Raw genomic sequence first — 15,288 nt, 5'->3', positions numbered from 1 at the left:
AGAAAAGTCAGTTTTGTTTCGCCAGAATCATTACAAGGAAAAAATTGCAAGGATAAGGTTATAGAACCTCACAGGCTGGATTTGTGCATATTTTAATTCAGCCTTTATCAAGAGTACATAAGGTGGGCTCTTCTCTTTCCAACACTACCTTACTTTAAGGGGAAACATGCTTTCCTATTTAGAAGTGGAAAGGAATATCTATGTGTATTTCTTCTTTCCTTTATCCTTCTTAGGATTTTATTTATTTATTTATTTATTCATTCATTCATTCATTCATTCATTCATTCATTCATTCATTCATTCATTCATTCATTCGATTTTTATGCCGCCCTTCTCCTTAGACTCAGGACGGCTTACAACATGTTAGCAATAGCACTTTTTTAACAGAGCTAGGCTATTGTCCGGGTCCTCACTTTACCCACCTCAGAAGGATAGAAGGCTGAGTCAACCTTGAGCCGGTGATGAGATTTGAACCGCTGACCTTCAGATCTACAAGTCAGCTTCAGTGGCCTGCAGTACAGCACTCTACCTGCTGCGCCACCCCGGCTCATATAATAATAATAATAATAATAATAATAATAATAATAATAATAACAACAACAACAACAACAACAACAACAACAACAACAACAGAGTTGGAAGGGACCTTGGAGGTCTTCTAGTCTAACCCCCTGCTTAGGCAGGAAACCCTACACTATTTCAGACAGATTGTTATCTAACATCTTCTTAAAATCTTCCAGTGGTGGAGCATTCACAACTTCTGGAGGCAAGCTGTTCCACTGATTAATTGTTCTAACTTTCAGGAAATTCCTCCTTAGTTCTAAATTTTAAATGGGAGTCCATTGATTCTCCAGAATATGTGCCTATATCTTGTTGTTCCTCCTTTTCCCTTGTTTTGTTTCTCAAATGAAACATGAAAAATGTGAGTGGTGTTGCATTTTGCTAAGGATGATAGATTAATGGTCTTCTTCAAAATCAAATCAATAAAGGACTCCAGAAAGATGAAAGCACTGAAATTGGGACTCAGTTTAACACACACGATGTCTTGAAAAGAAAGAGAAAAAGAGAGAAAGAAAGAAAAAAAGAAAGAAGAAAAGAAAGAAAGATTAAACTTATTTTGATGCTGATGTTCCTTATTTAAGTAAGAGATATTTTCTCTGCAGTGGTTGAAGATCATGTTTCACTTAGCTTTACTCAACAATTTGCCTTTAAAAGTTACATGGCTTTTTAAAAAAAGTGGTCGCCCATGCTCTATTCTGTTGTCTAGGGACTGCTACTGGTTTCTGCCATATTTTCACAAAGTTCTTAAACTCATACTAAAAACACTAAACAGAAAAGATTTTTCACCAGAATGCTAAAGTATCAAGCTCTTTTTTTGTTTAATTTTATACTAGAGAGATGCATGTATGTTCTGGCTATGTGCCTTGGTATTATATACATATAATTGAATTTGACTATCATAATAGGTGACAGAGATAACAGTTGATAATTAATTTGGCAGCCTTTCAAGTATATTTCAAAATGGGTTTTTTAAGATAAGAAACTAAGACAAGGTATAAACTAAATATAAACAAATGGAAAAGGAAAACGTTACAGTAATTCTCCAAAGCGCCAGAGGGCAGGACATGAAATAATGGGTAGAAGCTTGTTAAAAAGAGATCCAATCTGCAAGTGTAAAGAGAAGTTTCCTGACATTGAGAACAAATCAATCAACAGAACAGTTTGCCTCCTGCATTTGTGGGTGCTCCATCGCTGGAAGTTTTCAAGAAGAGATTGGACAATGTATCTGGCATGATATAAAGCATCCTGCAAGGGACAGTGATGGGCTGCCATTTTTTTTTACTGGCACACTGTGGGTGTGGCTTATTTTGTGGGTGTGGCTTGATGGGCATGTGACTGGGTAGGACTGGCTTGCCACCCATTTGACCAGGTGGGAGTGGCTTGACAATCATGTGATCTGCGGGGGTTGGCTTAAAGGTCCTGTGACTGGGTGGGAGTGGCTTACCGACCAAGATAAGTTTTCAAATAGGTGCTTGGACTCTTTTTCAGTTGATTAAGTCACATTATTTGAATAGCTATGAAAAGGACCAATGATAGACAGCATTATTTGTTGAGGAGCCCCGTAACATTTCAAGGTTTTGTACTGAACCTCCAAGGTTCACTATGATAACAGATTGGCAAGTAGCTCAATTTTCTTTAATTGCTGTAAAAGTTCAGTTCTAGATAATGATTAAAATGATTAAAGCATTTATGGGTAAAAACATACTACAGTATTTAATAATTATTTCCTATTTTAAAAGTAATTAAGGACCATACTAAGGTACTAGAGAAGGAAGGATAATAAAAACTATTAAGTATTCAACAAATAGTGCATGAACTTACTAACCCCACTGCGTCCCCCTAGTGGGGGCAGCAGCCCATCAGTGGCAAGGGGTACCTTATATCTTGAGCAAAAGAGTAGAACACCTGAGATCTCTTCCAGCCTTATGAGTCTATGTTCCAAAAGTTGGCCTTCGGAATACTGAATGGCATTTTTCTTAGCAATGAAAAGCAAATGCGAATTTCATGTTGTTTCCCGTCTACTTTTTATTGCCTGACTAGATCTCCTTTCTTTTGTTTACTGGGGATTGAGTTGTGTGATCATCTTGTAATTTTTCTATAGGGGGGACTAGTGATCAACCACCACGCAGACCAGTCGCTGAACAGTTTTTGCCAATGGCAGTCAGCTCTGGTTGGGAAGAATGGGAAAAGGCACGATCATGCTATCTTGCTTACCGGATTTGATATTTGCTCCTGGAAGAATGAGCCATGTGACACTTTAGGTAAGACAGAGAAACTTGGGGACACGGATGGCAAATGATCTATTAGCAGAAGGGAATATTTGTAGCTCACAGTTCAACTGTGAGATCCTTAGTACTCCCTGAGCTTGGGGATTTTGTTGCAGGCATTTCATCACTCAACTACCACATTGATTATATTATCTAGTTTAGCAGTGAATGTCTGCAAAAAAGCCACCAAGCTCAGAAAGCACCGAGGTCCCCAAAATGATGTGTTATAAATACTGTAACCTATCGGCTTCATAATTCATCAGCCAAACCTTGTTTTACTGAACACTGAAATATAATTGGTAGATTAATAGGGGTTGCTGTTGCTATTAGCCAATCAAATACCAAACATGCAGATTGCTTGAAAAAAAAGAAATGTGATTGGCTTAGTTGGTACTAAGGATTGTTGTTCTGGATAACTTTCTGTCCATCTATTCTGGACAGTCCTTTACATCTAATGCTCCTATAGATAGCCCCAAGATCATGTTCAAGGCTATCTATATATGACATTAATGTTAATATTTTATTAAGTTTATCTATATATGATATCAATGTTAATATTTTATTAAGTTTAATGTTTGTTTAATTATTATTATTAACTTTAATATTAAAGTTCATCTATTGTTTCAATATTTTTCAATATTCTGAATAGAGAAGAATATTAGGCTCAAGACTACACGAGATGGGAATGCACACAAATACACACACACACACACACACACACACAAATAGAGTAGGATGAGGAAATAATAAACCTCTCTACATATGTCTAATCGAAACTCCAAGGCAGACATACAGATTATGAAAAAATATTCTGATCTCTATCTTTTATTTATTCCTTGAATATTAACAGCAGGATTTGGGGCATTGTAAATGACACCCCCAAAGAAGAATTATCTGAGCGAGAGAAACATCTCTTTTCAACGGCCACTGTGCTTTAGGAAGCTTCCCAGTTCTGTTGTTTTAGATTTTGGAAATATCGCTAGCCGACCGTTCTTAATTCCTCCTGACTGATTTTCAGAAAAGAACTGGCATCTCCTTTTAAAACCATTTTTCCCAGCTGACCTAGACCGATGTTGAGTCAGCAGAGAAAATGAGCTGGTGTTAGTTTTGCAGGCCAGCTGTTGCAGACAAGATGCATTTATCTTGGATTGACCCCATTATTTCCATGTGTCTGTCTGTTGCTTTTCGACAAGGGAACGAAATATGCTGCGAATGTTCAGCCTCTAAAACGTGGCCTCAATTTCCACAAAGTTAGGCAGCAGAATGGAATTCTTTTCATAATTTCATTCTTTTCCTCCACGATGCTTCCTATTTCTTATAATTTCCTGGCAGGCTTTGCTCCAATCAGTGGAATGTGCAGCAAATATCGGAGTTGCACCATTAATGAAGATACAGGCCTCGGTTTGGCGTTTACTATCGCCCATGAATCTGGACACAAGTAAGCAATTTCTCATGCATTTTTATCCCTACCAAATGCATAAAAAAATAAATGCTTTCAATTCATTGTAATCTTAACATGGTGCTCTGGCCCAGTTTGATATAAATTTTGGTTTTGAAAATCTGATTGTAGGGTTTTATTGCCTCTTCAAGGAGAAGGAAATACAGTGGTACCTCTACTTACGAACTTAATTTGTTCCGTGGACGGGTTCTTAAGTAGAAAAGTTCATAAGAAGAAACTAATTTTCCCATAGGAATCAATGTAAAATCAAACAATGTGTGTGATTGGGGAATCCACAGGGATGGTGGAGGCCCTGTTTTCTCCCAGGAGATTCCTAGAGAGGCCCCACGGAGGCTTCTCCCCATCTTTTCTGGCCCTGTTTCCTCCCAGGAGATTCCTAGAGACGCCCCACAGAGGCTTCTCCCTGCCTTTTCCGGTTACAGTTTTGGAGGCTCGGGTTTGTAAGTGGAAAATGGTTCTTGAAAAGAGGCAAAAAAATCTTGAACACCCGGTTCTTATCTAGAAAAGTTCATAAGTAGAGGCGTTCTTGGGTAGAGGTACCACTGTATCTTTAATCACCAAAGGTTACTGAGAAACATGAGAGGATGCTTAAAACTCAAAATTGAAGTATGAAAGTCTAGTGTAATATTTAGGTGGGGGCTGCCCCAAAGAAGCACTTTGTCTCCAAATCATGGTGAAATGTTCCTGGTTTGTTTGTGCCTGTTGATCATTGAAGAGGCAGCATAAGGCTCTGCCCATCTCCCCGCAGACTGCCACTTGGGTACTTTTACCCTCTGTGCATGCACAGAACGCTTTGCGGTGGCTGGGTGGGTAGGCGGAGCCTCAGGTTGTCTTCGCGACTGGCTCTCTGATGACTGACAGGCATGAATGAACTTGGACCATTTCACCCCTGCTCCAAATATTGACTTTGGGGGAGCAACATTTGGAAAAACATGGGCTTCCCCAATTTTAACAAAAAAGTCAGTTGGGACTCCTTCCTCACAAATGCAAAAGCTTGGTATTTGCATTATGAATTTGTTCTTCTAGCAACATAGAGAATTCATTTGATATGCATTCTCTTGGTTTGCCAAGCATTTGATAAGAATAAAACTGAATTGTAGACTTGATTATCAGATTTGAATGATACAATCACTCATTATTGCAAGGTGATTCAGGATTGAGGGTATGTCAAAAAATAAAAAATTAAGTGTGGGAGTGAAAAAATAAAAAAATTCTTTGCCACTTTGTTTACATGATACATTTTGTTTACAGCATACATGTTTATTGAAAGATTTGCTACATTATTTAAAATATTGGAATGTTTGACTGTTTTTCTAAAATGTTATTTTAATAGATCTTAGGCTATTTTTTTTTTTAAAAACCATTGCCTTTGACGGCTGGAGTTGATGGAAACTTATTTAACAAAAGATTATCTTTATCTGAAGATGCTGGGGTTAAATAGGTACTTCCTTGTTTCCTTAAAGTTCATTTATCTTCCTACATTGGAAGAATTGTGTTGCAGTACTTTACAGTCACACAGCTATTTTGAATGCATTTTATTACATATCTGAGATTAACTTCCTTGTTTCCTTAAAGTTCATTTATCTTCCTACATTGGAAGAATTGTGTTGCAGTACTTTACAGTCACACAGCTATTTTGAATGCATTTTATTACATATCTGAGATTTTAACATCTATTGTTTTCCACTTAGCATTTATAATGGCACATGCAATAACGGGCGTACCAAGGTACGCTGCATTACTCCAACTTTACGCAAGCTGCATTGGTTACTAGTTGGTCTCTGAATGCAATTCAAGGCGTTGGTTATCATCTTTAAAGCCCTAAATGGCTTAGGGCCAGACTATTTACCAACCTCCTGCAGTTGATTCCAAGGGTCGGAGCTCCCACAGAGTCGGCCTTCTCCGGGTCCCATCCGCCAAACAATGTCGGCTGGCGGGGCCTCGGGGAAGAGCCTTCTCTGTGGCAGCTCTGACCCTTGGAATCAACTGCTCCCAGAGATCCATACTGTCTCCACCCTACCTATCTTTCGGAAAGCCATTAAAACTTGGGGTTGGTTGGTTGGTTGGTTGGTTGGTTGGTTGGTTTAGTTAGTTGGTTTGGTTGGTTGGTTGGTTGGTTGGTTGGTTGGTTGGTTGGTTGGTTGGTTGGTTGGTTGGTTGGTTGGTTGGTTGGTTGGTTGGTTGGTTGGTTATTCATTCATTCATTCATTCATTCATTCATTCATTCATTCATTCATTCATTCATTCGATTTGTATGCCGCCCCTCCCCGTAGACTCGGGGCGGTTCACAACAATAACAAGAACAATGTAAAAAACAAATCTAATAATTTAAAAAACATTAAAAACCCCATTATTAAAAGCAAACACACACACAAACATTCCATGTATAAACTGTATAGGCCCGGAGGAGATGTGTCAGTTCCCTCATGCCTGACAGCAGAGATGTGTCTTAAGAACTTTACGAAAGGCAAGGAGGGTGGGGGCAGTTCTAATCTCCGGGGGGAGCTGGTTCCAGAGGGTCGGGGCCGCCACAGAGAAGGCTCTTCTCCTGGGTCCCGCTAAACGACATTGTTTAGTCGACGTTAGTCCAATACACAATAATACACAGTGAAGGTTATAGAGGATATAGCAGACCTGGAATTAGGATTGACTGTTTTATGCCTGGTTTTTTATAATATTATAGATTTTATTGTACTGCTGATTTTATGCCTGTATTTTTAATTGTTGTTGTATTTATGACTATTGTTAGCCTCTCTGAGTCCTTTTTGGAGTGAATGGCATATAAATACAAGCAAACAAACAAATAATAAGGACCAGCAAGGGACATATTCAAACAAGAGAAGGTTTGGTATTCCCCTACATTCCCATGGGTTCTGTACATCTAACCATGGCTTTGAGCATGGCATGAAGATTCAACCCAAATGTCCTTTTGTGAGGAGGCTCTATGGAAATGTCTCCCACACAGAAACTCTCCTTTGTTGGTTGACAGCTCCATTCAGCTCATCCTTTTATTTTATTTTTTTTAAATCAACATCCAAGCTGCAGTCTTCACATGCTAGGTGAATCCCCAATTCTGCATGAGTTGCTCCAAGCTATTCAAGTCCTGACTCTGTAAACACACAGTGAAAAAACCAACTCTGACCCCATGTCTGCATGAGTGGCCCGTTGACTGATTCCTCTTCATCTGAAAGGAAATGAGGAATTAAAAGACTAATCCTAACCCAGTGCTAATTTTTGCCAGGCGTTGTTTCGGTGGGCCGGGTGGGAGGCGAACCTTAAAAAACGAATGTCGGAATTCAATCCTTGGGCCTTTTGAATTGAGATGTGCACTGTTTTGTAAGGGGGAAAGGGGACACACACTCATAACAATTGAGGCATGCCCACAACCTTCTTCTCAAAATCAGTTTTTCCCCCATCTGTTTCGAAAGTCTGCTTCATCAGCACAGATTGGTTAATCCTGTTGTGATACAATTCTACCCTTCCTTTTCTCAGAGTAATATTATGATAACAGTGATTGGTTGGCTTCCCTTCACGGGTTTGGATCAGATTGCCGAGTAGATAAGTGGCAAAACAAACCGACAGTCCCAAAACCATGAGACACAACCACGGGGGTGAGGGGGAAAGTGAAGAGGGATGTTAATCCAGAGACGAGGTCAGAAAAAACAGGGATTATCCAGAGATTCAGACATGTTATTTCTCTATGTATCCAATTTGTATGCTGCTAAAGGAATGATCTACTTAGCAATGAGGCTGGGGGAATTTTTATATGTGTTCTTTCTTTCTTTCTTTCTTTCTTTCTTTCTTTCTATCTATCTATCTATCTATCTATCTATCTATCTATCTATCTATCTATCTATCTATCTATCTATCTATCTATCTTCCTGCCTGCCTGCCTTCCTTCCTTCCTCCCCTCCCTCCCTCCACCCCCTCCCTCCTTTCCTTCCTTCCTTCCTTCCTTCCTTCCTTCCTTCTTTCTTTCTTTCTTTCTTTCTTTCTTTCTTTCTTTCTTTCTTTCAATCTGATTTCTATGCCGCACTTCTCCTGCAACTCTGGGCGGCTTACAACAAACAAGGACAAAACGTGAAGAAATCTAATATTAAAATACATTAAAATCTCAATACTGAAACAAATAAACATCTAAACATAAATCCGTACTGCCCCCACTCTCCTTGATATTCGTAAGAGTCTTAAGACTCATTTATGCCACCATGCTTGGGCCCATTAGACTTTAGCCCCCTGGCCAACTAATGATTGTATGGTTTCTGTACGAATAGGTGCAATTGATTTTAATACTACCAGGGATTTTAGATAGCTATGTAATTTTTAATTTAATTGGATTTAATTTTATTGTAACCCACTGTTTTTTTATATGTTGTATGCTTCTTCAGAGACGGGCTGCATAGAAATCCAATTAATAAATAAGTAATAAATAAAACTCACCCTTGTCAGGGATGTGCTTTGCTAGTTTTCTGCATATTAGTGCTTGTTTGTCTTTATCTTCTGTTTTAAATGATTCCTTTTTTTTCTTCTCCTGGGGCTACTGGTTCCTTTGGTTTGCTTAAGGTGATTTGGAGGATCTGGATTGGTTTGTATACTTTAGTGGTATGATTGCAAATAAACTATTGGCTGTTTTTGAAATGGTAACTTGTGCTAGTTGAGCTATAGTGGATGGAATGGTCAGATGGTTTTTTTTGAAGTTGTATGGTTATCCACCTTGTTAGGAAATGTCTATGGAGATTCTCAGTCAATCCGGATCATGGTTGTTTCAAAGGTGCTTTTTCCAAAGACAACTAGATTATGCTTTTTACCCCCCTTGAGGAAGAAGATGTTTCACTTCTCATCCAAGAAGCTTCATCAGTTCTGACTAAAATGGAAGGATTATATCTCTTTGCAGTCATGCTTCTTTGTAATCGTATTTCTTTGGTGATCTGCTTCCCTTTTTCTTTCTTTCTTTCTTTCCTTTTTTGAGACACACTGTTAATGATTGCTTACTTCTACATCATCCAACACTGAAAGTTGTTAAGAAGATGTTGGATAGCCCTCTGTTTGAATTAGTGTAGGGTTTCCTGCCTAAACAGGGGGTTGGACTAGAAGACTTCCAAGGTCCCTTCCAACTCTGTTGTTGTTATTGTTGTTGTTGTTGTTATTATTATTATTGTTTTGTTGTTGCTGCTGCTACTACTACTACTTCTACTACTATAATTCTGTGTACAGAATGGTGACGTTTTTTGTCCCCAACAAAGAAGTATGTCAGGTTTAAAAAGATTTAAAAGCTTTATCTAGCTTTTCTCCAGAAGATCAAGTCAGTAAGATCTTGTGAGCCACTACAAGTCTTCAGAGAGCGGCGGCATACAAATCTAAGAAATAATAATAATAACAATAATAATAACAATAATAATAACAACAACAACAACAACAACAATAATAATAATAATAATAATTATTATTATTATCTTATATTTTTTGGAACCCTGAAATAAGTGCTTGGCCTTATTGCCATGCACTCAAAAGCCCGATTGGGCTTATTATCCATGGATGTCTTATTTTTTTTTTGGGGGGGGGGACAGGGTATTATGTTATTATCCCTCAATACCCTTATTAAAATTAATGAGAGTTTCAGGAGACAAACGTCCTCCATGTAGATAGTAGACTGAGTTCAGTGAGAATAAGAAAGCATTATGCGATTCCCCCGCACCCTCATGATTCTGTATTATAACCTTCTGGTTTGATGAGTGCACAGATAAATGACATTCTTTCTGAGATTTTTCTTCTCCTTTTCCTCCTTTTTTCTAACTTTCTCTTTCATATCATGGTTGATATCCAGACAGGAAGGATTTTATGAAAATGCCTTCCAAAAGAAAAAAAAAAAGGAAAAAAAGCAACTTGGAAAGTCTGAGGTTCATTCATTTGCCAATAACTGGTAGGAAATCCCCCCACTGTCGTTTGTCCAAGCATGCGCCTATCCAGCTGAATAATATGGGAAATTGGCAGCAAGGGTCTTCCCTTGCCTAAAGGCAGACGGTCCTTCAGAAGTGCTGCCTAATGATTCTATTAGCAGTCAGATAGTAATTGCGAAGGAGAGAGAACGTTTGAAACAATTGTAAGTAGGGGTTTTAAATTTTTTTAAAAATAAGCTTTAATAGAACATCCTTATTTGGAAAAGAAAGATATCACCACTGGTGGGCTGAGATTTGGCTCTTGCGCATGCACAGGGAGCTAAATCTTGCGCAAGGATGCTCACCAACGCAAGATTTCGGTGATTTTCGCCATTTTTTTTGCTTCCACACATGCACAGAAGCAGAGAAAGCAGCAAAAATTGCTGAAATCTCATGTGTGCCTGAGATTTGTGCCGGTTGCTGGGAGTGCACCAGTAGTGCCAGTGGCAGGCAGCCCTCCACTGGGTATCACCAATGAGGTTGATATCAGTTATGGAAGGCAGAGGCTTAAAAAATGGAAAAACTGGAGGGGAGCATCAGTAATAACCCCCAAATTCTGTATGTATGCACGTATGCACGTATGCACGTATGCACGTATGCACGTATGCACGTATGCACGTATGCATTTATTTATTTATTTGTTGGATTATATAAAAACCATACCATACATAAAATTGTAAAGGCCTAGGGGGAAAGTGTATCTTAATTCCCCCATGCCTGGCGGCAGAGGTGGGTTTTAATCAGCTTACGAAAGGCAAGGAGGATGGGGGCAATTCTAATCTATGTATGTATGTATGTATGTATGTATGTATGTATGTATGTATGTATGTATGTATTGTTAAATACGTATTGATCCAGATGTCTACGAACCACAACACCTAGCATGTCTTTGTTGACTTGGGTGATGACCAACTTTGGATAGTCAACGAACTGTTGTAAGTCAAGGACTACATTTATCACCCAAGAATCTGCTACTAAGATCAAAGAGATACTAAAATGTCTAGATTCTAAGAATCTGAAACGGTTCTTGGATGTTCTGTTTCTCTGTTTTTTTAAATTATTATTATTATATTGACCGTCTTTGACTGTAATAAAGGTATTGGTGGTATACAAAGATATAACTGTTTATATACATGATACTAGTAAAAGAGAAACATTAGGATGGGGGACCGAAGGCACTCTGGTGCACTTATTCACGCCCCTTACTGACCTCTTATGAATCGGGAGAGGTCAACAGTGGACGGGAAAGGGCAAAGATAAGACCATGATGGAAATGTGATGTTCAGAGAAATTAAAATAAATGTATTCTAGAGAGAGAAACATTAGGACAGGCGATGGAAGACACGCTGGTGCACTTATGCGCGCCCCTTACTGACCTCTTAGGAATAGGGAGAGGTCAACAGTGGACAGTCTCAGGGCAAAGTTTTGGGGATTAGGTGATGATACTACAGAGTCTGGTAGTGAGTTCCATGCATCAACTACTCAGTTACTAACATCGTATTTCCTGCAGTCAGGTTTGGAGCGGTTTACGTTTGTATCTGTTGTATGTTGCGTTGTGTGCTTGTGTGTCCCTAGGCAGTTCCCATTTAACCAATACTGGAGAAAATAATAAATTAAGAGGTTGAACTGAACAGTTGTTTGGATTCTCTGAGCTTGGTGGTTTTCTGATGATGTTACCTAATTTGGTAATGAAATGTCTGCAAGAAAATCACCAAGCTCTGAAAACACCAAGGCCCCCACTGATCTCTTTTAAGTCACTGAACTAAATTTGGGAAGCAATGATCTATAGATGTAGCGACATTAAAAGGCACATGATTTTTTTTTTAAAAAAATCAAAGCCCTTTCATTTACTCCTCTCTTTCCAACTTTTCCATCTCTAAAAACTTGACAAGGCTTGGGGAAAGGGGAAGATATAGAATAGCACTAAAAGAATGTGAATATTGCGCTAACAACAGTAGGAATCTACTGTAATGCTGAACATGAACATAAGCCAATTGATCTCTGTCCCAAATACCTTTTGCAACAATAAGGTCTTGCCCTATTAATGGCTTTAGAAGGCAAAAGATTAATGGGGCAAGCAAATCTTCTCAGAAACGAAATGCCAAAGTCCAGATTCTATCACCCAAGGTGGCTGTTTTGTGTCAATAATCACCACCAGCTTTGCAAAATAACATGGGGCATTTAAAGATAAATAAATGCTTAGCCTTCAACTAAGCATTTATTTAGTTTCTCACATCATTCTTCTTTCCAGGAATTTCACTATGGCCTGCACCACCTCCACTGCTATTTTTGAAATATCAAGAATGCTTGGGTTGAACTTCAGTTTTCCACAATCATTTCAAAGGCCTAGCACCTTAACTAATAGATTGTTCTGGTGCTTTAAGTCAATAAGTTAGTTCTGGCCTTAAAATATTGTGATGTTAGATTACCCAGAGAAGCTTCTATAAGATGGTGCCCTCCAGATGTGTTAGAGTTCAGTTTCCAGAATTCTCAGTAATGATGACCATTTAGTATCATAAGTATAGTAAGTTTTTATTCCAATTATAGATTGTCTTATCTAGTGAGTGCTAACTTCTTCCAACTTTCCCAGGTTTTGTGGTGCCATCCCTACAATATATTGTACCATTAACTTCTTACAATTTTATTTTTCTTCTGTTTTATTTTATTACATCTGTTCTTAATTACTTTTTAGAATAAAATAAAAGTCTTTATTGGCCAAGTTGTGATTGGACATACAAGGAATTTGTCTTTGGTGCAGATGCTCTCAGTGTACCTAAAAGAAAATATAATTTTGTCAAGAATCATGAAGTACAACCCTTAATGATTGTCATAGGGGTCAAATAAGCAATCAGGAAACAATCAATATTAATAAAAATCTTAAGGATACAAGCAACAAGTTACAGTCATACAGTCATAAGTGGGAGGAGATGGGTAACTGGAATGATGAGAAAAAATAGTAATAATAGTAGTGCAGACTTAGTAAATAGTTTTACAGTGTTGAGGGAATTATTTGTTTAGCAGAGTGATGGCATTTGGGGAAAAAACTGTTCTTGTGTCTAGTTGTCTTGGTGCACAGTGCTCTGTATCGACGTTTTGAGGGTAGGAGTTGAAACAGTTTATGTCCAGGATGTGAGGGGTCAATAAATATTTTCACAGTACTCTTTTTGACTCATGCAGGTCTTCAATGGAAGGCAGGTTGGCATCAATGGAAGGCAGGTTGGCAGCAATTGTTTTTTCTGCAATCCTGAAGTCTGTGTCGGTCTTGTTGGGTTGCAGAACCAAACCAGACAATTATAGAAGTGCAGATGACAGACTCAATGATTCCTCTGTAGAACTGTATCAGCAGCTCCTTGGGCAGTTTGAGTTTCCTGAGTTGGCGCAGAAGGGACATTCTTTGTTGCACCTTTTTGATGACGTTTTTGATGTTAGGTGACCATTTTAGGTCTTGAGATATGATAGAACCTAGAAATTTGAAAGTCTCTACTGTTGATACTATGTTGTCTAGTATTGTAAGATGTGGTAGGTGTTGTATCCTGGAATGGCTACCTTGTAACGCTGTAAATAGTTTGTTCCTCTTTTCCAGCGCTGTCTGAGCCCAAGCAGGAAGTCGCTCCTGATTGGCTCAGACGCGGCCGGCTCTCGCTTTGGCGGGAACCGCAAAAGTATAAAAGAAGCGGTTTCTCCCTGCAGAGCCAGTCGGTACTCGCTGAACTGTCACTTTACCTTGCGGAGCTGTCACTTGTTCTCTGAGCTGAATAAAAGTACCGATTGCTCAAACCCTGTCTCTGGGTCTACTTCACTGGCGACGAACGAACGGAAGAACTTCGCGTGCAACATGGACAAAATCCAGATCGGCCAGGCTCCAGAACTCTTCGATTCCGAGAAAATGACATGGGACGAGTACATGGCCACCTTCGAGATATTCCTCGAGGCGGCGGGAATGCAGGACGCCGGAGCCGATCGCAGACGGGCTATTTTTCTCAACTACTGCGGCGCAGAGATCCGTAGACTTGCCCAAACTCTCACCGAGCCAGAACAAGCAAGAGCCACAGCGTGGGACGTCCTTCAACAGAAACTAGCGAGCCATTTTAAACCAACCAGACCAGCCATGGTTTACCGGCATCAATTTCACATGATGGCTCAGAGAGAAACCGAGTCAATCAGCCAATTCACAACGCGGCTTCGAACGGTACTTGCTCAATGCAAGTTTCAAGACCCGGAAGCTCGCCTTACCGACGCCTTGGTTTTCGGCATGAAGAGCAACTCGGTGAGAAACAAACTCCTCACCGAAGAAGAGCTGACGCTACAAACCGTAATTAAATTAGCACAAACCGCGGAAGCAGCCGACGCAGCGGCAAGAGAATTAAAGGAGCACGGAAGGCGAGAAATCATTGCCAAAATCAACGCCGAGTCTCCCAGCGCCGAGGGAACAGACGACCTCAGCCAGCCGACTAGAAACGGGGACAACTGCCTCCTCCTGCAAGACCAGCCGAGACATCCTAGAGCTACTCACCCAGCCCCCTGCGCGGGCTGCCGGGGAAATCACCAGCGCCATCGATGCCCCTTCCGAGACGCTACTTGCCACCGTTGCAACCGGAGAGGCCACATCGCCATCGCATGCAGAGCAACGGCACCAGAAGAAACGTTTGCCACACAACAATACCAGCGACCTCAAAACCAACCCCCCCAATCGCGAGAAAGGAGACCGTTCCGCAGCTCGGGTCAAAGGAACTACTCAAGCGCTAACCGCGACTACAATAGAGGTAACTCTAAATTTTCCGTGAATAACACGGCAACCAAAAAGGGGGCTAAAATTGTTATCTCATTGTTACTAAATAACCAGCCTTGCTCAATGGAGCTGGATACGGGCTCGAGATATACCATCATGCCCTGGGAAAAATTTAAACTATACATGCCTAATGTGTCTAAGGCTGACTTAACTCAAACCTCATTGGTGATCAGAGACTTCCAAGGGGGGGTAATCTCGGTCCTGGGAACAGCAAATGTACCTATTGCCTTTAAGAATGTGAAATGTACCCTTCCCATGCTTATTGTGACGGGGGCC

At 39.9% G+C, this 15,288-nt stretch overlaps 1 protein-coding gene across 1 annotated transcript in view; it reads left to right on the top strand.

Annotated features, from left to right (window-relative positions):
• Positions 1–15,288, top strand: part of ADAMTS18 (ADAM metallopeptidase with thrombospondin type 1 motif 18) — a 122,176-nt gene that overhangs the window by 45,061 nt on the left and 61,827 nt on the right. The window contains exons 7-8 of the mRNA XM_070761642.1: positions 2,663–2,822; positions 4,161–4,266. Of these exons, the coding sequence (XP_070617743.1) occupies positions 2,663–2,822; positions 4,161–4,266 (266 nt within the window). The remainder of the gene's footprint in view (positions 1–2,662; positions 2,823–4,160; positions 4,267–15,288) is intronic.

This window comes from Erythrolamprus reginae, chromosome 9 (genome assembly GCF_031021105.1).
Source record: "Erythrolamprus reginae isolate rEryReg1 chromosome 9, rEryReg1.hap1, whole genome shotgun sequence".
In the NCBI taxonomy this organism is placed as follows: Eukaryota; Metazoa; Chordata; class Lepidosauria; order Squamata; family Dipsadidae; genus Erythrolamprus; species Erythrolamprus reginae.
This window is presented reverse-complemented; position numbering and strand designations above follow the sequence as displayed.